Source organism: Astyanax mexicanus, chromosome 17 (assembly GCF_023375975.1).
Source record: "Astyanax mexicanus isolate ESR-SI-001 chromosome 17, AstMex3_surface, whole genome shotgun sequence".
NCBI classification, from domain to species: Eukaryota; Metazoa; Chordata; class Actinopteri; order Characiformes; family Acestrorhamphidae; genus Astyanax; species Astyanax mexicanus.
In genome coordinates this window covers 31,963,038-31,987,868 of record NC_064424.1, presented here as the reverse complement: position 1 = coordinate 31,987,868, position 24,831 = coordinate 31,963,038, and the positions used below count along the sequence as shown (strand labels likewise).

Sequence of the window (24,831 nt, the reverse complement as noted above, 5' to 3'; positions counted from 1 at the left end):
AACACAGTGATATTGTTGGTAAATTTACCTCATAATGACTAAGATTAAATGTAATGAATGACTGTTAAAATATCAAAAGGTGAAAACAGTGAAAGATAATAAAAGTCAGAGTTTACTATTTAAAATGCATTTCATTTTACTTACGTTACATTTACATAAAAGCAACAAAATACAGTAAAATAGAGTAAACTGACAGGTCAACACATTCACAATCCAGAGAGAGAAAGAAAGTGAGAGATGAGGAGTTATGTTAGTGAGGCTTTGAGAGCACCCTTGGGTGTCTCACACAGACTTAATCAAAGCCATGGTATAAATTACAGGTAATTGAAAGGACTGAATACATTTGCATCTGATTCACTATATTACTAGATTTTCACTTTTTAAAGGCCATTTTCAGCACTGGTTACAAGCATGTCAAAGACAGTTTGATGTCTCATAGTTCAATATACAGGTTGAGTGAAAAGGCCTAACACATTCCTTTATTTTATTTCTACGAAACAAAAGGGAAAATGACATATAGTGTCTAATACCTCAGCATATAACGGGTGAGGGGGTCTATATTTTAGGCTATCAAAGAAGACCAGAAATTTCAAAGAAATAGATGGCTGCAATCACATTTTCTCCTGCAAAGGCAATTTAAACTTGGTGTTGTTTGTCACCGGTAAATGAAGATGGAATTGACGAAAGAAGACATGATTGACTTGATTCTGCAGCTTCTGAATCACAGCTGCTTACTGCAACTGCCAACACCCAGAAAGACCACAAAATTCACACAGCACTGTTGCATCACTCATAGCCAAAATCTGAGACACTGGCACTGTGGATGAACCATGTAGTGATCATCCAAAGACTACCAAAGAAGACTTTGTTTGGCAGTCTTTGTGAAAAGTCCACAACACAGCAAGCAATGTCTCACTGTCGGATGTGATCTCAGCCAGTACAAATCCTTAATACCAATAAGAAACGTTGTCGGTTGTTGTTGCAACTTTGTGTTGATAAATTGTGAACCACAAACAAATCTGATTGTGCGGTTGTCTATATAAAAAATCTGGCCTTCTTTTTTATGCTACGTGACCACCACTTGCCCGTGTTTTTCAAGACATTGCCCATTACTTGCTGCAGTATTCAAGATTGGTCACCTCCCCTTTTGTTTCTAAATTACAATTTTGACCCTGTACACTTTTCCAATCTCAATCTGGTCTGTTTTTAACTGCCCCTTCAGTTTACTTTATCTTCTATATTGGGACCTTGGATGGTAAAAAGAGTGTTATCATCATGACCCGTGGTCTTAGTGCACTTGTGTTTCCTTAATGTATCAGAATGCTCGAAACTCATGTCACACTCTGTGCAGTAATAAGGTTCCTCTCCTGAGTGAAGGCTCTGGTGTTTGTTGAAAGTACTCAGTTGACTAAAACTTTTCCCGCAGTCTGAACAGTAATATGGTTTCAAGCCTGTGTGAGTACTCTGGTGTGTGTTGAGATGACTCCTTCGAGTAAAACTCCTCCCGCAGACCGAACAGTGATACGGTTTCTCCCCTGTGTGAATGCGTAGGTGTGTGTTGAGGTGACTCACTTGATTAAAACTCTTCTCGCAGAATGAACAGTGATACGGTTTCTCTCCAGTGTGAATGCGCTGGTGTGTTTTGAGATCACTCTGTTGAATAAAACTCCTCTCACACTCTGAGCAGTGATACGGTTTCTCGCCTGTGTGAATGCGTCTGTGTTTTTTAAGCGTATTCAGTCGATTAAACCTCTTTCCACAGTCTGGGCAGGAATATGGTTTCTCTCCTGTGTGAATGCGTTGGTGTGTGTTCAGATTAGTCAGTTGACTAAAACTCTGTCCACAGTCTGTGCACTGATAGGGTTTCTCTCCTGTGTGAGTGCGCTGGTGTTTTTTGAGAGTATTCAGTCGATTAAAACTCATCCCACAGTCTGCGCACTGATACGGTTTCTCCCCTGTGTGAATGCGCTGGTGTGTTATAAGATTATTCTGTTTAGAAAAACTCTTTCCACATTCTGAGCAGTGATACGGTTTCTCCCCTGTGTGAATGCGTCGGTGTGTTATGAGATTACTATGTTTAGTAAAACTCTTCCCACAGTCTGAACACTGATGAGTTTTCTTTTTGGCTGGTCTTGGCATTATTGGTCTTTGGGAGGTACCAAGCCCCTTTGGCGGTACTGGAGATTCTCCTGGGTGCTTCGTACTTAACCTTATAGCAGCTTAGCATTGATCTTTGTGATAGCTCATGATTGAATTTGTGATTTGCTGAGATGAACTTCAGCCAGGTTGTTATGTTGATATTAGAAGAAGAAGACTTAAAACAAGATGGCATCCATTCTGGAAGAGACAAAGGAATCATAAGTAAAATACAACAAATGCAGTTATTTAAACTCCTGAAAAATACTAATGTCACTTCTGCTACATGGACAAAGCTTTCAAAGCACCTTCATATTACCATAAAAAGCATTATGAATATGAGCAGTGATGCTGTAGTATATTGTATACTGCTGCACTAATGCTACAGCTCACTTTACAATTGACTGCACTTATATTCCACAATATTTCACTATTTTTACCAGAACATGCAATTTATTTTTTTGTGTAATTGCCTGTCTTGAAGCATATCTCAGGGTTCCTTTTTACCTCAGGGTAATTTTACTGTATTATAATATTGCAGGGTAATTTTACTGTATTATAATAATTTAGGGTAGTTTTACTGTATAATAATATCTCAGGGTAGTTTTACTGTATTATAAAACTGCAGGGTAGTTTTAGTGTATTGTAATATTCCAGGGCAATTTTACTGTATTATAATATTTCAGGGTAGTTTACTGTATTATAATATGTCAGGCTAGTTTTACTGTATTGTAATAGCTTAGGTAGATTTACTGTATTATAATATCTTAGGGTAGTATATCTCAGGGCAGATTTACTGTATTATAATAGCTCAGGTAGTTTTGGTGTATTATAAAACCTTAAGGTAGTTTTACTGTACTATAAAAAATTCAGGGTAGTTTTGATTATTGTTATCCTATCATATTGTAATGTGCTGAGTTCCAGAATTTATCTGAGTTTTTTTAATGGAGAAAATAAACACTAGTGTAGCTCCATATTCCACACTCAACAGCTTAAAAAGAGAAAATGTGCCATCAGCTGTGTGTGTGAGTGAGTGAGAGAGAGCATACACTTCAGCATAAATAAAAGGAAATATACCTTCTGAACTCAACAGTGAGCGCTGCTGTGTTAAAACACTGTATAAAACTGCTAATGCTTCACCAGGCTCTGTCAATTTTGTCACATGATTAATGTGCAATAAAAGAATGAATGCATTAAAGTTTCAGATTAACTGTATGTGTTAACACGTCAATTTTGATCAATCAACGAGTGACCGCAATTAACACATGAATAATTACTGATTAGTACAAATACTAAATTATTTTTAATTAGCTGCAGTATGATATGCAAAATAAAACTGTTGTGTTATACATTCTGGATACACTCCTGCCATTGCATGGATCTGTTAAATTACACCAGCAGACCTGATTTAATGTAATAAAGAATTGATCAGGTAAACTGGGAACAATAATATGAAGTTTTGAGGTAAATAAGCTAACGTTAACGAACAATACCTAATTTAACCTGTCCAGTATCCAGCAGTGTGTACCGTTTATACAGTCCTGATCTGACCTGTTAACTCGCTGATCTGCTGTTATTAGAGTCGCTTTTAAGAATCGCTCTGAATCGATTCAGATCAATTCAGCTCGGATTGTTTAGACAGTGCATGCGGATCAGATGATGAAGCGGCTCCTGGGTAAATAATCTGCTGCTGTTTAAATGCTGCAGCTTCTGATGTAGATGTAGTTTCTGCGAGTCTAGGAGTAAATGTAGAACAGCGTGTTGAAGAGTGGAACTTCTCCATACCTTCTACAGTTCAGCTGATCCTGATCCTCCACAGATGTGGAGAAAAAAGACCCCAAAACACTCCAGCTGTAGACTGTGGAGCTCTTCTTTAGAGGTTCTAGAGGTTGGAAAACCAACTAAAGGTGCTTTACCGCCACCTACTGATCTGTAGTGTGAAGCAAGACTTAATCACAGCAGTAAAATAAATCACCAAAAAAGAAAAGGACTTTTAAATAAAATCATCTATATCAAAAATGTAATCGGATTATTTACAACAATCTCGTCTGGCACACAACCGACCTTCAACGTTAAAGTGTGGTTGAAATATGGTTGAAGTAAAGTCTGTTGTTTAATATTAAATGGTTGTGCAAACGTTAAAATTTTAACATTGAATCAACGTACTGCCCTCAACCTTCTGCCTTTTTTTAAAAACACTATTTTACATTTCATCAGCAAATAAAATAAAAAAAAAACGATTGGAAAACGGGATAAAAAAGTGGTCTATTCCATTTGCAGTAACTGCTGGGGTATGGTCATGTTTTATTTGTTTTACTTTTGTGTTTTTTTTAGTTTAAATGTTTAATCAGATTGGAAGTGGTGGGTAACATTCTTTATACTCAGATTTACTACAGTGTTGTAAGCTTATTAACATTCTGTTAACCATAGGATTGTTTTCTCTCTTCCTCTCCTCTCGCACCTATACACTGAGGATGTCTTTTAAGACCATCGCCTAGAAAAAAGCTTAACATGAACTCATCCTTTTTTCAACATTATATATATATATAGGGTAATTGACAGTTGGAGGGATCTAACGAATCCCTTCAGAATATATGAGTGCAGGTCAGTACAAGATGTGTGTGCTTGTTATACCACACAAGACAAGCAGAGAACAGACTCAAACTACTGCTCTAGACTAGGAATAATGTTTTATTTGGGCTAACAGTTAATTGGATCACTTCATCAGCATGTCTTGTGTTTACCTAACATACAAAATAGAACTCTATCCAAATGATGGGAACTATCATAATACTTTTTTTTTATTTTACTTCCCATTAATTCCATACCCTCCCATGTATTTAACCAAGTGTGCAGACTGCTTCTACAAACATGTATGAAAGAATGGGTCACTCTCAGGAGCTAAGTAAATTCCATCTTGGTACTGTGACAGGATGCAGCACCTGTGTCTAGTTGTGAAAAGTACTCACTTTTAAAGTGAGAAGCATAATACACAGAACTTAACCCCTTAACGCCTGAATTAATGTAGCTGTATATGAAAAAATGTTTCATGTGTGTTTTACCTTTAAGTAGATAGTAAATATTGTTGAGATTATTAATTTCACTTTTGCACAAAAATAAATAGAAATTTTGGTATGTTGCAAATTTGCAACAACAGGCAATATGGTCTATTTGGGGTAAATTTGGTATGTTGCAAATTTGCTACAGCAGACATAATGGTCCATACTAAGATAACAATAACAGAGTAATATAACAGTGAAAAATCAATGTTTTATTTATGCACCCAACAGCAGGCATTCAATAATAAATAACACCAATTACTGTCACCAAGGTTCCTAGGTCCGTAGCGAATATGCACTAACAGGCATTGGGGGAATGCAGGCGCTATCTTGGCAGGTTGATTGAATCAAACGGTTAGTCGCATATTTGCAACAACAGGCGTTAAGGGGTTAATGTGGCCTTTGGATCAGCTCAAGAACAGCACAGCACAGAGAGCTTCATGCGAACAGATACTTTTGGCAATAAGGTATACCACATAATGATGAAAGACCAAATGGGAAAACTACATGAAAACTTGCAATTCTACTTAATGACAGTTGCAAAACCATGCATCCAAGTGTACAATCTAAAATATATTACATTTTACTTAACAACTGGGATATAAGAAAGAAAAAACAGTAAAAGCACACTGAGTGCACCCTTGGGAGTTTGCTGTCCTAACCTAACACAGATTTCAAGTAATAATACTTTTTTTACTATGTAAACTATAATAAAAGAAAAAATATTGAACGCACTTGCTTAATTTGAAATATTACATTCATAGATTTCCATTCTTTGACATCCTCTAGAGGTTAGGAGCATGTCAGAGACATCCGATAGTTCATATAGTGTCTTCCGACTGAGCTCAGTTCATTCTCATTCTCAGTTCATCCCAACAGAGCAAAAGCATAATGATAATGGCTGCAGATTGCAAGCAGCCTAAACATTATAGTATTTTTGGGGTGGCTTTAATTGCCCCTCTTCTGTTTACTTTAGGATCTGCATTGGGACCTGGGGTAGTTGAAGGAGTGTTTTTGCTTTTAGTGCACTTGTGTCTCTTTAATGTACCCGAACGTCCGAAGCACTTTTCACATACTGGACAATAATACGGTCTCAGGCCTGTGTGAGTGTACTTGTGTGTGGAGAGAGCACCCTGGCAAGTAAAACTCTTCCCGCACTCTGAGCAGTGATACGGTTTCTCTCCTGTGTGAATGCGGCGGTGTGCTTGGAGATTACCCGGTTGATTAAAACTTGCTCCACAGTCAGAGCAGCGATACGGTTTCGCACCTGTGTGAATGTGCTTGTGCATTTTGAAAATTCCCAGATGATTAAAATTCTTTCCACAGTCTGTGCAGTGATAGGGTTTCTCTCCTGTGTGAATGCGCTGGTGTAGTTTGAGGGTACCTCGTTGACTAAAACATTTCCCACAGTCTTTGCATTCATACGGTTTCTCTCCTGTGTGAATGCGCTGGTGTGAGATCAAATGTCTTTGGTGATTAAAAGTCTTTCCACAGTCTGTGCATCGATACGGGTTCTCTCCTGGGTAAAGGCACTGGTGCAGTTTTAGAGTTCTTGAGTGACGAAAATTTTTCCCACACACTGAGCAGTGATACGGTTTCCCTCCTGTGTGAGTGGCCTGGTGTGCTTTAAGACCACCCCGTCTAGCGAATCTCTTTCCACACTGTAAACAGCAATGTGGTTTTTCACCTGTGTGAACGAGTTTGTGTTCCTGGAGAGAACTCGGGCGACTAAAACGCTTTTCACATTCTGTACAGTGAAACAATTTCTCTCCTGTGTGAATGTACCGGTGTGCACGGAGATTGCTCAGTTGAGAAAAACGTGCACCACATTCTGAGCAGGGGTGTGGTCTCTCGCCTGTATGAACGAGCTTGTGTGATGTTAAATGACTCTTGCTTATAAAATTCTTTCCACAGTCAGAGCAATGATACGGTTTCTCTCCAGTGTGAATGCGCTGGTGTGTTTGGAGACTACCTAACTGAGTAAAACTCTTTCCACAGTCTGTGCAGTGATAGGGTTTCTCTCCTGTGTGAATGCGCCGGTGTATGTTAAGAAGGCTCTGATGATTGAAACTTTTTCCACAGTCTGAGCAATGATGCTGTTCCTTTCCTGTGTGATTGCGCTTGCGTGTTTTAGGATCACTTTTGTGAGAACAACTCTTCCCACCATCTGAACGGTGGTTACTCTTTGGCTCCATTTGTCAGTGCAATGTAACAAATTTCTTTTGCAGGTACTGGAAACTGTTCTGGAACCTTTTTAGCAGCTTAACATTGGTATTTGTGAAACCTCCTGATTGGGTGCTTGTTGCTGCCAGGTAGGAAATTCGATAGCAGAAGCAGGGGACAACAGGATACCGTTTATTCTGGAAAATACAAAAAAAAATCAAGGTCAAATGCAATAAAAACAGATTGTTTAACTCCTGGAAAAAAAAATCAGCCCCACTGTATGGACAAAACTATTGGGACACATTACCATTATACTATAGAGTTTGTTCTGCTTCTGCAGCTAGTTGACAGCAGGCTACAAGTGCAAAATGTATTTAGTGAATGAACTGCTGCTGTACTATGCTGTAAACTATTGTACTACTATAGCTCACTTTATAATAGATAGGCCCTATCTAAAGATGGGTTTACCTTCTATTACTTTTGTACTTCACTATTGTAAGTCGCTTTGGACAGAAGTGTCTGCCAAATGTAATGTAATAAATGATACCCATGTTCTGTAATATTTGTACTGTCCTTTTTTTTAGTACACAACATAGAGGTTAATGCCTTGATGCCTGAATTGTCCAACTGCATAGTTTTTATTTAAAAACAGGTTTACATGCATTTAACATCTTTCCTATGTATGTATATTTTACAAAACATTACCTGTCATTTTGTTTTGTCCAGTATGTCATTCTGTTTGACTCCCTCCAGTTAGTGGACTTGATTTTAAACATGCTATTTTAATGTCACACGAGTTTTTTTTTTTAACCATATTCCATATTTAACCACTTAAAAGCCTTGTAAAAAATGAAATAAAGCTGCCTGGGTGCGACCAGTACAAGTTTTTAATTGTTAAATTCATGTGTTATTAGATTCAGAGCTGAAAAAAAGATTTTAAAAAAGTTGCAACAAGCACATGGCACCTATTCGGTGGAATGGCCCAAAAATGTTTGAAATAAACTATCGGTTCACTTTCTAAGTTCTCAGTGCCTTATTTTTAATGTCAGTACTCTCAGAATTCTACCAGTGAAGTGTGGAGCTACTTTGAGCTTGTTAAGGGTGTAATATTTTCTTTGCAACCCAAGTCCTTTTCACACCGGAATTCCCTTTTATCCAACCGCGTTATCTTGAGGCTAACGGTGATACTAGTAACTTTTTTGTTTGTAGATCAAAAACACTTTAATAAAAAGCGACTGAAGAGGTAAGCGTTATTGAGCTTTTTAACCTGAAATGCTTCAAGCCTCCTGTGTAGCTGGTTTTGCACCAATAGGGCGGACTGTCACGGGCCGGATTGGACAGTTCTGTGTAAAATATCTCTAATCTATTAATCTAGAGTTCTAAAATATTAAATTAATATAAAAACTGACTAACTAGGAGCAGATGATCAAGGTAGGCTCCCGGGAGAATGATCTGCTGCTCCTGTGCTGTTTAAAAACTGCAGCGTCTGATGTATATGTTAGTTTCTGTGTGTAAATGTGTAAATGAGTGTTTACGAGTGGAACTTCTTCATACCTTTTAACGTTACAGTTCAGCTGATCCTAATCCCCCACAGATGAGGGACAAAAAGACCCCAATAACAGACCGTCTCTTCCACCTTTCCCTTCTTCTTTCCCTCCTTCTTATTTTTCTTCCTCTTCTTCTGCTTCTCTCAGGTTTATGGTAAGTTTCAGACCACCCGAATGTGGAGAGGGGGTTTGATCCTTAAACGGCAACCGCCACCTACTGAGCTGCAGGGGGAAGTGTGATTACTGGAGTGTTCACGAGCCGCGCTGATCTCTAGGCTCGCTTCGTGGGCGTGTCCGTGACGTTTTTAAATCCATATAACGCTTCACATTGTGGGCAATCCTAAATTTAGCATTTTAAGTTAAATTTGATTAATTAGGTAAATATTATATACATAAAATAAAATTTGCTTAAAAGATACCCTCATGCTAAACATTTGTTCATTCAGACTTTTTTCGACAATTAAATAATAAGAAATGTCACAATTTTGTTTGAATTCCACCTTTTCTTTTTGTGTTTGTTTGATTGTTTAGGTTTGTTATTTGTGATGTTGATTGTAATATGACCTAATATTGTGTCTATTTATTTCATTATGTTGGATTGTATTATATATACAATTAATAAAAAAAAGATTTTAAGATCAAATCAAATAAATCAGCCTCATTGTAAGCTTTAGTTCTATAAATCCACATGTATATATATATATATATAAAATGTAAAAATATTAATATACATACAACAATTTTCCTTTACTCAAACATATACCTATAAATAGCAAAATGAGAGAAACTGATTTAGAAACTGAAGTGGTGTCTTATTATATATATATATATTTATTTATTTATTTTTTCAAATCCGTATTTTTATATATCCATATATGTGAAGCAGCGCAGCAGCCGGATTAATTTGAAGTTTAGCTTTGCTGTTGCACTTTATTGAAATAAATAGAATGCGTTGAGGCTTAGTTGCTAGTGGCAGCATTTGATGTCTATGGTGGGCAGGACAAACCACTACGCCAAAAATTAATTTAATAAACTAAAAAAAAAAACATTTAAATACATATAAAATAAGTAATGTAAAGTAAAATAACAATGGGTTTTAACCGAAAGGCTCCCCACCCTCATTACTGTTATGGTATATAGGGAGAGACTATTTAGTTTACTGTAGCAGTAAAACACAGTGAAAATGGAAAACACAGACTGTGAGCAAAACGGCTCCGTATTTCCGTGTTAGGGCACTATATATTTACGAATCGTAGATTCCGAATTATATATCGGAATCTCGGAATTGGAACATAATTTTGAGGGCACTGTAACTCCCATAATGCACCAGGATTTATAGTAAACATACTACAAAAGCTGAATGTCTTTAAAAAAAATGAATTTCGGGACTGTGACGCGCCTGCACGCACCTTGGTGCAGACTCAGGTCCGCAGTTTCAGGTGTGAAAACGCTCTGGATTCCAGGCAGCAGTGGTGATATTTAGTATTCATTACCTGCTGACAGTTTCCAGTTTACACCTTTATAGAAATTTAGCATATGAATAAACCCTTGTGTTCACTGCTTTCAGTGAAGAAATGAAATAAAAACTACTTAAACTGCTGACATCCAGTAGGTTTCTGTTCATTAACATATAAGTCAGACAAAAAAAAAAAAACAAAAAAAAAACGCATTTCCATGTAATAACCTGACTAGAATCTGGCAGCTGTTCTTTACACGTTGTCAAAGTTTCATAATGAATGAAGAAAGTAGAAAAAGAAAATATTTTTACATTATCTTCTGTGAAGTTGCTACTTTGGAGGTTTTTACATGATTACTTTCCAGGGCTTTAAAAATTCAAACAATATAATTATGTATCTTAAAAAGAGTGTAACTGAAATGTTGATTTTTTGTTTCCAAAAGGCAAACTCATAATTTATAGTTATTACACATAAAAAAAGAGTTTTTTGGCTTATAGGTTATGAAACCAAGAAATGCACGATATCTTAACCAAACAAAAATACCTTCTGTTGCTCAAACACCATGTGGGAGGGGTTGTGATAATGTTCTGGACAATATAGACAAGTCAACACTCTTCCCCATGATTGTGGCTGAATATGCTGAAGCAGAATGAACAGTACGCAGTATTTATACTATTTGTATACTAATTTACTTAACTTAACTCTAAATTAAACGTTCTAATTATATGGGATAACACATTTTTTTATTTTTTTCAAAGACTTAAGTCATACAGTACAAAAGTAAAACAAAAAAGGCTTTAAATATATGACTTTCTATGTAATAAATTTAAACTGGCAGTGTACGCTTTTTTGAAGTACATTATGAAGAAAAGTCTCATTCGATATTCACATTTTAAGCCGCGGACAAAAATAAGATACCACTTAACACTATTAGTAATAATTAGCTTAGTAATAAATTAACCCTGTAAGTAATAAATTTCAACCTGCACAGTATAAGCAAATTTAACATTAAAAGTGTTGATAAAACATTGCCAAATGTACTGTGTATTTCACAATTCACATGGACTTTCTTACTTATGAATATAGTATAGTATAGTATAGTACAGAAGTGTCTTAAAATAATAATATAGCAGATGGTGGTCTTAATGTTTTGGACAGTCTTTTACCAATCTTTTATTATTAACTGGCTTAAAAGATTCCTTAAGGATCCTGCAAATATATGAAATTATATACCAAATCTACTTTGTTCATTACAATACTCATGTATCCTTACAATAGTAAATAAACTACCTATAAAATTATCAGTCTTTCACATCCAAGCACTGTTAAAGCAGTCATCTTTATAAATTTCATTGGACCAGAACAAAACAAAAGTTACATCATTATCACCTTTCCCAGTGCAAATTCACAATTCATCACTGAACATTACTTTCATCCAGTCATTCACACTCCATGATTGCTGATCTTTAGCCCACTGGAACATTCTTTTTGTTTAGGTGTTAATGATGGCTTTCTGTGCTACTGTGCTTTTTTACACAATGCATGTTTAGTTAGACATTGACTTCAGTTACAATTCACTTTCTTCTAATTTGAATTGGTGTGTATTTTCTGTTTTCAAGGAATGCTTTAAATGTGCTAACTGGATGCCTTGGTCTACCTGTATGCTTCCCTTTTACAACCCATGGCACCCCTTTTGTTTGTACATTGTCCAGATTTTAGAGACACAGTTTGCAACATTCCGTGATGATTTATCATTTTAAAGAAGCTTTATAATCCTCTGCTTTGTTTAAACTGATATGTTTGTTTTGGAGTCGTGATTCATGCCAATCTGCTTTGAGCAACAGTTCTCCAAAGTGTGTGCACTCATATATGTTTGTGTGTTTTAAAACTGCAAATTACGGCGATATTCCATAATATTTCCCTTAGAATTGAGTGATTTCCTATTTCTTTCCTCTACTTGATCTAAGAACACAATTGTGACAGACTACAACGATTTTCTTTCTTTCTTTTTCCTAATGCCAGAAGGTTGGTATTTTAAAGAGAGGTCGTTTTGGGCATGCCTCTGTGATTATACTTTTCTACACAATTAAACAGTTGAAAGAACTTCCTGGCGATTTAAATTTTTTGCCAAGAGTTGTATACTATCATGATATGTTCTGGGTCTATGTTCCAGTAATGTAGCACATGTTGCAATGGTAGAAATAATTACATGAAAATGGGCACATTCACAGAATGACATTCTCTGCAGAGCTTAAACACATTCACTTGGAGACTTCACTTGTGCTTTGAATTACTTCACATTTAACAGAATAAATAACATGGCATAACTTTTTCTACTTGTTGAGATATAAACAGGGTACAAACTTTATAGGATTAAAACAATACTAAATGGCAGTAAATGCCAGAATTAATCACTATTGGTTGTACAACAAGATGGGGATAGTAACTTTTGTTTATTGCTGATACAACTGAATCCATGGTCCAGTTATTGAAAATCTATACTGGGATTAAGAAACAATATAGTATTGCAAAAAACAAAATATCATACTGCTTCAATATATCAATATTTTCTTACACCCCTATTTGCTATGCTACAATCACAGATTTTACACTTTGGACAGTACTAAGGTTTCTTTCCTGTGTGAATGCGTTGGTGTGTTTTGAGATTACACAGCTGATTGAAATTCTTCCCACAATCTGAACATTGATAGGGTTTTTCTCCTGTATGAATGCGCTGGTGTGTTTTAAGATTAGATAGTCGATTAAATGTCTTCCAACAGTCTGAGCAGTGATATGGTTTCTCTCCAGTGTGAATAAGCTGGTGTGTGTTTAGATGACTCAGGTGGTTAAAACTCTTCCCACAGTCTGAACAGTGATACGGTTCCTCTCCTGTATGAATACGTCTGTGTGTGTTGAGATGGCTCAGTTGATTAAAACTCCTCCCACAGTCTGAACAGTGATGTGGTTTCTCTACTGTGTGAGTGCGCTGATGTGTGTAGAGATGACTCAGTTGATTAAAACTCCTTCCACAGTCCGTGCAGTGATACGGCCTTTCTCCTGTGTGAATGCGCTGGTGTTTTTTGAGAGTACTCCGGTGATTAAAAGTCTTTCCACAATCTAAACATTGGGGAGATTTATTCTTGACTGAATTTGGCTCCATTTGTCTGAGCCGGAAATTCTTCTGGGTGTCTAATCCTTAACCTTATTCAGCAGCTTAACACTGATTTTTGCAAAATCTCCTGAGTGGATGTTTGCAGAGATAAACTTCTGACTTGAAGGAAAGCCAAGACTAGGAACAGGAGAAGACATAAAACAGGAGGGGATTCATTCTGGAAAAGACAATAAAAATACAGGTTAAATGCAACTAAATTATTTAAAGGACCAATATGCATTATATTTTCTGGACTAAGTATACAATGATTAGAATGTGATATGATGGCTCTTTAAACCATCACCGACCATCAATAAATTTTGCATTTAATTTGGAAATCAAGGGAGCAGAGTCTGGAGGGAAAGTGGAGAGGCACACACGCCAAACTGCTTGAGGTCTAGTGTGAAGTTTCCACAATCAGTGATGGTTTGGAGAGACATGTCATCTGCTGGTGTTGATCCACTGTGTTATATCAAGTCCAAATTCAGTGCAGTGTTTTCATGTTTCCTTCTGCTGACAACATTTATGAAGATGCAGATTTCATTTTCCAGCAGGACTTGGCACACTGTCCACACTGCCAAAAGTACTGATTAGGCTTATTTAATATACATTTTTTTGGAGACATAATCAACAACAATAAAAGAAATAATCGCTCAAAATAGATCACTCTGTGTGAAATACATCTATATAAAATATAAGTTTCATATTTATATCATATAATAACGTAACTTTTCAGTGATACTCTAATTTCTTGAGATGCACTAGTATATATTGTGATTATCTGGTGAATGCAAGGATATATATATATATATATATATATATATATATATATATATATATATATATATATATGTATCTATCCATCTTATTCTGCAGGAGGTACGTTTGTTTACTTGTCTTAGAACTTACTTTCCATCAGCAGATCACTGATATAGACTACACTGATAGTGACAAACATATAAAATGAGTAGTATAATCATCAATTAGTTAAAGGGTCTCACAGTAGGGCTGTGCCATATCGTAAAGTATGCAATAATGTTGCCAACATTTTTGAATATTGTAAATTATATTATACCCTGAAATATCGTGCCATATCACCCACCCCTAATTATCACATCAGGATACTACTACTATAGAGACAGATGACATCAATAATATCAATCAGATAATAGACAAATAATATTCTGTTACAAATCTGATGAACATACTTGTATTTTTTAAATATCTCAGTTAGGGGTGTGCCATATCATATCATATACAATAATAAAATGTAATTTTCATTTTGTTGCAGTAGTGTTAATTCAGTATTTTATCATATCAACAAGAGTATCATTATCAAGAAAATACCATGAAATATCGAGGTTTTATTTTAGGGCCATATTGCCCATCCCTATCTCACAATAACTATAAGAAGCTTGAAGAGCAGTGTTATGAACACAACACAAAAAAGACGGTTGTGATTGCAGTTTTGAGGAGCTCCTTTTAACTTCCAAAAAAGAGGAGCTGCGTCTGTGGCTGAATGTGCTAAATGTAAAACATCCACCTGAACGTCCATATGTCTGCTTTTATCCTTAAAACATTTAGCCAGAATCCTCCCCAACAGCCTCGCAGTCTAATAACTAAGTTCCCCTCCACATAACGGTTAATGGGAGATGTATGGTGTTTGGGTGAATGTTTTAAATTTAGCTCCTTTAACCACAGATTTTTTACCGCGGTCACGCCATCTGCACTTAGAAAACGCTCGGTCGCGCTATCCACACCGAAAACTGGAGTGCGCGTCTAAACCGTGTTTTACTGTAGCAGCGTGCACAGCGCACCCGGAGGAGCGGAGACTGGCGCTTCTCGTGCAGAGACTTAAAATGGAACAGAAACGAGTTTTACACCTAAATAAACATGATTTAACGAGGTCTAATCCACAAATATACACCAGAAAGACCACTTCTTATCTGTAGAACAGTGTAACGTTTTGAAAAGGTTTGGAGTGTTATTAAATAAGCAAATCAAATTGTTATAAAATCACAGCCCTAAATTCTTAAAGATCTTATTCTCATGTATCCCAGATATATGTTTGAAGTGATATTACTGTATCATTTTTGAGTAATTGAATACCAAATCTATCTATTCGGTTTTGTATAAAAGGGATTTTGGAGTGCTATAAAACCAAAAAAATCTAATTCTTCTTAAATCAGAACATGAAATCCTTAAATAATACCTTCCATACTATTAATGTCATGCATGTATACTGATTGTACAGTATCATTTTGGAGTAAATGAATACCAAACTTAGGAAAAATGTATATTCGGTTGTGCATAAACCAGATTTCGGTGTCCTATAAAACCTTCAAATTAAATTGTTATCCAATGAAACCAAGAAAGTCTTGAAGAAAACATTCCATTCTATTAATGACATGAGTAACAAGTGATATTACTGTATCATTCTGGAGTAATTGAATACCAAATATAGGAAAAATGTCTATTCGGTTGTGCATAAACCACATTTCAGAGTCCTATAAAACCAGCAAATCAAATTGTTATCCAATGGCACTAACAAAGTCTTGGAAAACACATTCTATACTATTAATAACATATATATCAAGTGATTTTACTGTACCATTTTGGAGTAATTAAATATCAAACATACAAAAAATGTTAATTCACTTTTGCATAAATCAGATTTCAGAGTCCTATAAAACAAGCAAATCAAATTGTTATCCAATGCCACTAAGACATTCTTGAAGAACACATTCCATACTATTAATGACATGAGTAACAAATGATATTACTGTATCATTTTGGAGTAATTGAATACGAAGCTTAGGAAAAATGTCTATTTGGTTGCGCAAAAACCTGATTTTGGAGTCCTGTAAAACCAGCAAATTAAATTGTTATCAAATGCTACCGAGACTATCTTGAAGAACACATTCCATTCTATTATTGACATGAGTAATAAGTGATATTACTGTATAATTTTTGATTAATTGGATACCAAACTTAGAAAAAATGTCTATTCAGTTGTGTATAAACCAGATTTTAAGGTCGCATAAAACCAGCAAATCAAATTGTTATCCAATGCCACCAAGACAGTCTTGAAAAACACATTCCATACTATTAATGACATGAGTAACAAGTGATTTTACTGTACCATTTTGGAGTAATTAAATATCAAACATACGAAAAATGTTGATTCACTTTTGCATAAACCAGATTTCAGTCCTACAAACCATTAAAACAAATTGTTATCCAATGCCACTGATAAAGTCTTGAAAAGCACATTCTATACTATTATTGACATGAGTATCAAGTGATTTTACTGTATCATTTTGAAATAATTGGATACCAAACTTGGAAAAAATGTCTATTCGGTTGTGCATAAACCACATTTCAGAGTCCTATAAAACCAGCAAATCAAATTGTTATCCAATGGCACTAACAAAGGCTTGGAAAACACATTCTATACTATTAATAACATATATATCAAGTGATTTTACTGTACCATTTTGGAGTAATTAAATATCAAACATACAAAAAATGTTAATTCACTTTTGCATAAATCAGATTTCAGAGTCCTATAAAACAAGCAAATCAAATTGTTATCCAATGCCACTAAGACATTCTTGAAGAACACATTCCATACTATTAATGACATGAGTAACAAGTGATTTTACTGTACCATTTTGGAGTAATTAAATATCAAACATACGAAAAATGTTGATTCACTTTTGCATAAACCAGATTTCAGTCCTACAAACCATTAAAACAAATTGTTATCCAATGACACTGATAAAGTCTTGAAAAGCACATTCTATACTATTATTGACATGAGTATCAAGTGATTTTACTGTATCATTTTGGAGTAATTGGATACCAAACTTAGGAAAAATGTCTATTCGGTTGTGCATAAACCAGATTTCGGAGTCCCATAAAACCAGCAAATCAAATTGTTATCCAATGCCACCAAGACTGTCTTGAAGAACACATTCTATACTATTAATGACTTGAGTAACAAGTGATATTACTGTATCATTTTGGAGTAATTGGATACCAAACTTAGGAAAAATGTCTATTCGATTGTGCAAAAACCTGATTGCAGAGTCCTATAAAACCAGCAAATCAAATTGTTATCCAATGGCACTAATAAAGTCTTGAAAAGCACATTCTATACTATTATTGACATAAGTATCAAGTGATATTACTGTATCATTTTGGAGTAATTGGATACCAAACTTGGACAAAATGTCTATTCGGATGTGCATAAACCACATTTCAGAGTCCTATAAAACCAGCAAATCAAATTGTTATCCAATGGCACTAACAAAGTCTTGAAGAACACATTCTATACTATTATTGACATGAGTATCAAGTGATTTTACTGTATCATTTTGGAGTAATTGGATACCAAACTTGGAAAAAATGTCTATTCGGATGTGCATAAACCACATTTCAGAGTCCTATAAAACCAGCAAATCAAATTGTTATCCAAAGGCACTAACAAAGTCTTGAAGAACACATTCTATACTATCATTGACATGAGTATCAAGTGATTTTACTGTATCATTTTGGAGTAATTGAATACCAGACTTAGGAAAAATTTCTGTTCGGTTGTGCATAAACCAGATTTTAAGGTCCCATAAAACCAGCAAATTAAATTGTTATCCAATGCCAAAGAACACATTGAACACATTGCAAACTATTAATGACATGAGTAACAAATGATATTACTGTATCATTCTGGAGTAATTGGATACCAAGCTTAGGAAAAATGTCTATTCAGTTGTGAAAAAAACTGATTTCAGAGTCCTATAAAACCAGCAAATTAAATTGTTATCCAATGCCACCAAGACAGTCTTGAAAAACACATTCCAAACTATTAATGACATGAGTAACAAATGATATTACTGTATCATTCTGGAGTAATTGGATACCAAACTTAGGAAAAATGTCTATTCAGTTGCGATTTCGGAGTCCTATAAAACCAGCAAATTAAATTGTTATCCAATGCCACCAAGATATTATTGAAGAACACATTCTATACTATCAATGACTTGAGTAACAAATGATATTACTGTATCATTTTGGCTTAATTGGAGACCAAACTTAGAATAAATGTCTGTTCGGTTGTGCACAAACCAGATTTTAAGGTCCCATAAAACCAGCATATTAAATTGTTATCCAATGCCACCAAGACATTCTTGAAAATCACATTCCATACTAATAATGCCATGAGTAACAAATGATATTACTGTATCATTCTGGAGTAATTGAATACCAAACTTAGGAAAAATGTCTATTCGGTTGTGCATAAACCACATTTCAGAGTCCTAGAAAACCAGCAAATCAAATTGTTATCCAATGGCACTAACAAAGGCTTGGAAAACACATTCTATACTATTAATAACATATGTATCAAGTGATTTTACTGTACCATTTTGGAGTAATTAAATATCAAACATACGAAAAATGTTAATTCACTTTTGCATGAACCAGATTTCAGAGTCCTATAAAACCAGCAAGTCAAATTGTTATCCAATGCCACTGAGATAGGCTTAAAGAAGACATTTCATACTACGCATGACATGAGTAACAAAGAATATTACTGTATCATTTTGGAGTAATTGGATACTGACGTATCTGGTTGATACGTCAAAAGGGAGAATTAAAGAGTAACTGTTAATTATACTTTGGGTTGATTGACAAATCTAGGAAAAATGTATATTCGGTTGTTCATAAACCAGATTTCGGAGTCCTATAAAACCAGCAAATCAAATTGTTATCCAATGCCACCAATACAGCCTTAAATAACACATTCCATGTTATTAATGACATGAGTAACATAGAATATTACTGTATCATTATGGAGTAATTGGATACCAAACCTAGGAAAATGTATCTTTGGTTGTGCATAAACCAGATTTGGGAGTCCTATAAAACCAGCAAATCAAATTGTTATCCAATGCGACTAAGACATTCTTGAAGAACACATAACATACTATTAGTGACGTGAGTAACAAAGGATATTACTATATCATTATGGATTAATTGGATACCAAACCTAGGAAAAATGTATCTTTGGTTGTGCATAAACCGGATTTCAGAGTCCTATAAAACCAGTAAGTCAAATTGTTATCCAATGCCACTGAGACACCCTTAAAGAAGACATTCCATAGTATGCATGACATGAGTATCAAGTGATTTTACTGTATCAATTTGGAGTAATTGGATACCAAACATAGGAAAAATGTATATTCGGGTATATTCGGTTGTGCATAAACCAGATTTCAGAGTCCTATAAAACCAGCAAATCCAAATGTTATCCAATACCACCAAGACAGCCTCAAAGAACACATTCCATGTTATTAATGACATGAGTAACAAAGAACATTACTGTATCATTTTGGAGTAATTGGATACCAAACATAGAAAAAAATTATATTCGGTTGTGCATAAACCAGATTTGGGAGTCCCATAAAACCAGCAAATCAAATTGTTATTCAATGCCTTTGAGACAGTCTTGAAGAACACATTCTATACTAGTATTGACATGAGTAACAAGTGATATTACTGTATCATTTTGGAGTAATTGGATACCAAACTTAGAAAAAATGTCTATTCGGTTGTGCATAAACCAGATTTTAAGGTCCCATAAAACCAGCAAATCAAATTTTTATCCAATTACACTGAGACAGTCTTGCAGAACACATTCTATACTATTATTGACATGAGTAACAAGTGATATTACTGTATCATTTTGGAATAATTGGATACCAAACTTAGAAAAAATGTCTATTCGGTTGTGCATAAACCAGATTTTAAGATCCCATAAAACCAGCAAATCAAATTGTTATCCAATGGCACAGCCTTAAAGAACACATTCCTTACTGTTAATCACATGAATAACGAAGGATATTACTGTATCATTTTGGAGTAATTGGATACCAAGCTCAGGAAAAATGTCTATTCGGTTGTGGAAAAACATGATTTCGGAGTCCTGTAAAACCAGCAAATTAAACTGTTATCAAATGATACCAAGACAGTTTTGAAGAACACATTCCATACTATTAATGACATGAGTAACAAAGAATATTACTGTATGATTTTGGATGAATTAGATGCCAAACTTTAAAAAAATGTCTATTTGGTTGTGAATAAACCAGATTTCGGGGTCCTATAAAACTAGTATGGAATGTGTTTATCAAGAAGGACTTGGTTCCATTGGATAACAATTTGATTTGCTGGTTTATAGGACTCCAAAACTGAACAGGCATTTTTTCCTAAATTTGCTATCCAATTACTCCAAAATGACACAGTAATATCACTTGTGACTAATGTTCTTGGTAGATTGGAATATTTTCTTCAAGACTGTTTTGGTTTTATTACACAACAATTTGATTTACTGGTTTTATAGGATTTGGTTTATGCACAAACGAATAGACATTTTTCTTATGTTTGGTATTCAATTATTCCAAAATGATACAGTAATATGACTCGATACTCATAACATTAATAGTATAGAATGTGTTTTTCAAGACCTTATTAGTGGCATTGGATAACAATTTGATTTACTGGTTCTATAGGACTCTGAAATCTGGTTTATGCACAACCGAATAGACATTTTTCCTTAGTTTGGTATTCAATTATTCCAAAATTATACAGTAATATCACTTGTTACTCATGTCATTAATGGTATGGAATGTGTTCTTCAAGACTTTGTTAGTGCCATTGGATAACAATTTGATTTGCTGGTTTTATAGGACTCTGAAATGTAGTTTATGCACAACCGAATAGACATTTTTTCCATGTTTGGTATCCAATTATTTCAAAATGATACAGTAAAATCACTTGACACTCATGTCTAGTATAGAATGTGTTCTTCAAGACTTTGTTAGTGTAATTGGATAACAATTTGATTTGCTGGTTTTATAGGACTCTGAAATCTGGTTTATGCAAAAGTGAATCAACATTTTTCGTATGTTTGATATTTAATTACTCCAAAATGGTACAGTAAAATCACTTGTTACTCACGTCATTAATAGTATGGAATGTGTTTTTCAAGACTGTCTTGGTGGCATTGGATAACAATTTGATTCGCTGGTTTTATGTGACCTTAAAATCTGGTTTATACACAACTGAATAGACATTTTTTCTGAGTTTGGTACCCAATTAATCCAAAATTATACAGTAATATAACTTATTACTCATGTCAATAATAGAATTGAATGTGTTCTTCAAGACAGTCTCAGTAGCATTTGATAACAATTTAATTTGCTGGTTTTACAGGACTCCAAAATCAGGTTTTTGCGCAACCAAATAGACATTTTTCCTAAGCTTCGTATTCAATTACTCCAAAATGATACAGTAATATCCTTTGTTACTCATGTCATTAATAGTATGGAATGTGTTCTTCAAGAATGTCTTAGTGGCATTGGATAACAATTTGATTTGCTGGTTTTATAGGACTCTGAAATCTGATTTATGCAAAAGTGAATTAACACTTTTTGTATGTTTGATATTTAATTACTCCAAAATGGTACAGTAAAGTCACTTGATATATATGTTTTTAATAGTATAGAATGTGTTTTCCAAGCCTTTGTTAGTGCCATTGGATAACAATTTGATTTGCTGGTTTTATAGGACTCTGAAATGTGGTTTTATGCACAACCGAATAGACATTTTTTCCATGTTTGGTATCCAATTATTTCAAAATGATACAGTAAAATCACTTGACACTCATGTCTAGTATAGAATGTGTTCTTCAAGACTTTGTTAGTGTAATTGGATAACAATTTGATTTGCTGGTTTTATAGGACTCTGAAATCTGGTTTATGCAAAAGTGAATCAACATTTTTCGTATGTTTGATATTTAATTACTCCAAAATGGTACAGTAAAATCACTTGATATATATGTTATTAATAGTATAGAATGTGTTTTCCAAGCCTTTGTTAGTGCCATTGGATAACAATTTGATTTGCTGGTTTTATAGGACTCTGAAATGTGGTTTTATGCACAACCGAATAGACATTTTTCCTAAGTTTTGTATCCAATTACTCCAAAATGATACAGTAATATCACTTGTTACTCAAGTCATTAATAGTATGGAATGTTTTCATCAAGACTTTCTTGGTTTCATTGGATAACAATTTGATTTGAAGGTTTTATAGGACACCGAAATCTGGTTTATGCAAAACCGAATATACATTTTTCCTAAGTTTGGTATTCATTTACTCCAAAATGATACTGTACAATCAGTATACATGCATGACATAAATAGTATGGAAGGTATTATTTAAGGATTTCATGTTCTGATTTAAGAAGAATTAGATTTTCTTTTAGTTTTATAGCACTCCGAAATCCCTTTTATACAAAACCGAATAGATAGTTTTGGTATTCAATTACTCAAAAATGATACAGTAATATCACTTCAAACATATATCTGGGATACATGAGAATAAGATCTTTAAGAATTTAGGGCTGTGGTTTTATAACAATTTGATTTGCTTATTTAATAACACTCCAAACCTTTTCAAAACGTTACACTGTTCTACAGATAAGAAGTGGTCTTTCTGGTGTATATTTGTGGATTAGACCTCGTTAAATCATGTTTATTTAGGTGTAAAACTCGTTTCTGTTCCATTTTAAGTCTCTGCACGAGAAGCGCCAGTCTCCGCTCCTCCGGGTGCGCTGTGCACGCTGCTACAGTAAAACACGGTTTAGACGCGCACTCCAGTTTTCGGTGTGGATAGCGCGACCGAGCGTTTTCTAAGTGCAGATGGCGTGACCGCGGTGATTTTTTTGAGGGAGGCGATGGGACTTACAGCCCTAAAATATAAACAGGGAGCTTGTAACGTTAGGTCTCAGACTGCTGATCAGAGATAACTAGGATCAGATGATGAAGCGGCTCCTGGGTGAATAATCTGCTCCTGTTTAAATGCTGCAGTTTCTGATGTAGATGTAGATTCTGTGAGTCTAGGAGTAAATATAGAACAGCGTGTTGAAGAGTGGAACTTCTCCATACCTTCTACAGTTCAGCTGATCCTGATCCTCCACAGATGAGGGACAAAAAGACCCCAAAACACTCCAGCTGTAGACCCCCAAACACTGTGGAGCTCCGGAAACACGGAAGTGTTGTATCTCGAAAATAGCTGTCAAAATAAAAGTCAATCAATCAATGTTTACAACAGATAAAAAAAAAACATTGCACTAAATCAAAGTTCATTTTCTATCACATTCTGCATCAAACCAATGTGGATCTTCTCCGATTTTCTAAATTATTTATTTGAGCACACCGATTTAATGCTGATTCACTGGCTAACTTATATAATAATAAATAAATAAATAAATAATAATAAGCAGCAGTAGTAATTATATTATATTTTGTTCTATACAGTAATCCACACAGTAGTATACAATTCCTGTTCAGTTTTTAAATTAAGTTAGATAATGTAAATGTGCAGTCAGATAACATATAGAAAAAGTAAAAGTTCATATTTTAATATGCAATTAATTTCGAAATTAATTTGAAAAACTTTTGACCAATAATTTAAGCTTCAGCTTTTAATTCTAACAGGACAATTTTTTTATGACTGAAAGGAAAAAGTAGTAAAAAACTATTTTCTAACAAGAGGGAAATCAAAACATATGTGTAAAATAACTAGTAACTATGTGAGCAGGCATGCAATTACAGTTTTTTACATATATGTTCTGGCACACCTGTTCACTGTAATTCTAGTTGTTGTTTTTTTTGAGATTTTATTATGTGTTATTTCTTGCATTCAGTTTTTTTGTGTCCGGCGCCACTTAATTTATTTATTCAGTAACAGAACACTGTGTATTGTATTGAAACTGTATACACATTCCTAAATATTAATTAAATATTTATTGAAACCATTAAATTTAAACCATAAAAAAGGATATTCATGTTCCTTGTATTCATTTTTATTGCACATACAGACTGAATTATGTTGCCCTGTTCTGAGCAATGACGAAGCTCAAAATATTTATGTCGGTAAAATAGCTTGCAAACGTTAAAAAAAGTTCCTGATATAACAGAGGAGATAAAAATATTGTATATAAATATTTTGTTGACCAGCAAAAAAAAAACCTGCCCTTCCATATTCCTATAAATCTACTCATAAAATTACTTACTACTCATATTTACTGTCATCATATCCTTTACAGTGGCTTGCAAAAGTATTCATACCCCTTGAACTTTTAAATTTTTTGAATCAAAATCTGACTCCCTAACAGAATTTTACTCACATTTGCTTGCACCTGTCAGACTGCTGAATGAACTTGAATCTCAGAAACTTGATCTGTAGTGCTG

General features: G+C 34.6%; 2 protein-coding genes across 9 annotated transcripts in view; both read right to left on the bottom strand.

Moving 5' to 3' along the window:
* LOC107196801 (zinc finger protein 239-like) overlaps window positions 1–23,693 on the bottom strand; it is a 40,213-nt gene extending 16,520 nt beyond the window's left edge. For 2 of the 8 annotated variants that reach the window (XM_049466155.1, XM_049466157.1), the window contains exon 1: window positions 23,524–23,669. Coding sequence is in view for 2 of the 8 variants with exons in the window: in XM_007230996.4 (XP_007231058.3) it covers window positions 1,219–2,139 (921 nt within the window). In the remaining 6 variants the exon portion in view is untranslated. Of the gene's footprint in view, window positions 1–477; window positions 2,338–3,921; window positions 4,044–11,682; window positions 13,692–23,523 lie in introns of those variants that run through there. The other 6 variants (XM_007230996.4, XM_007230995.4, XR_007425003.1 and 3 more) reach the window with 6 other exon arrangements.
* Window positions 4,685–9,319, bottom strand: LOC107196817 (zinc finger protein OZF). The gene is made up of 2 exons (XM_015608506.3): window positions 8,913–9,319; window positions 4,685–7,555 (listed from the first exon to the last, which is right to left on the bottom strand). The coding sequence occupies exon 2, from the start codon at window positions 7,388–7,390 to the stop codon at window positions 6,122–6,124; it is 1,269 nt and encodes a 422-aa protein (XP_015463992.3). The 5' UTR covers window positions 7,391–7,555; window positions 8,913–9,319; the 3' UTR covers window positions 4,685–6,121.
* Window positions 23,694–24,831: the final 1,138 nt, after the last annotated feature.

What these genes read in the sequence shown, in the direction of transcription:
- LOC107196817 (XM_015608506.3), bottom strand. Translation starts at nt 7,390, where the DNA reads ATGGAGCCAAAGAGTAACCACCGTTCAGATGGTGGGAAGAGTTGTTCT.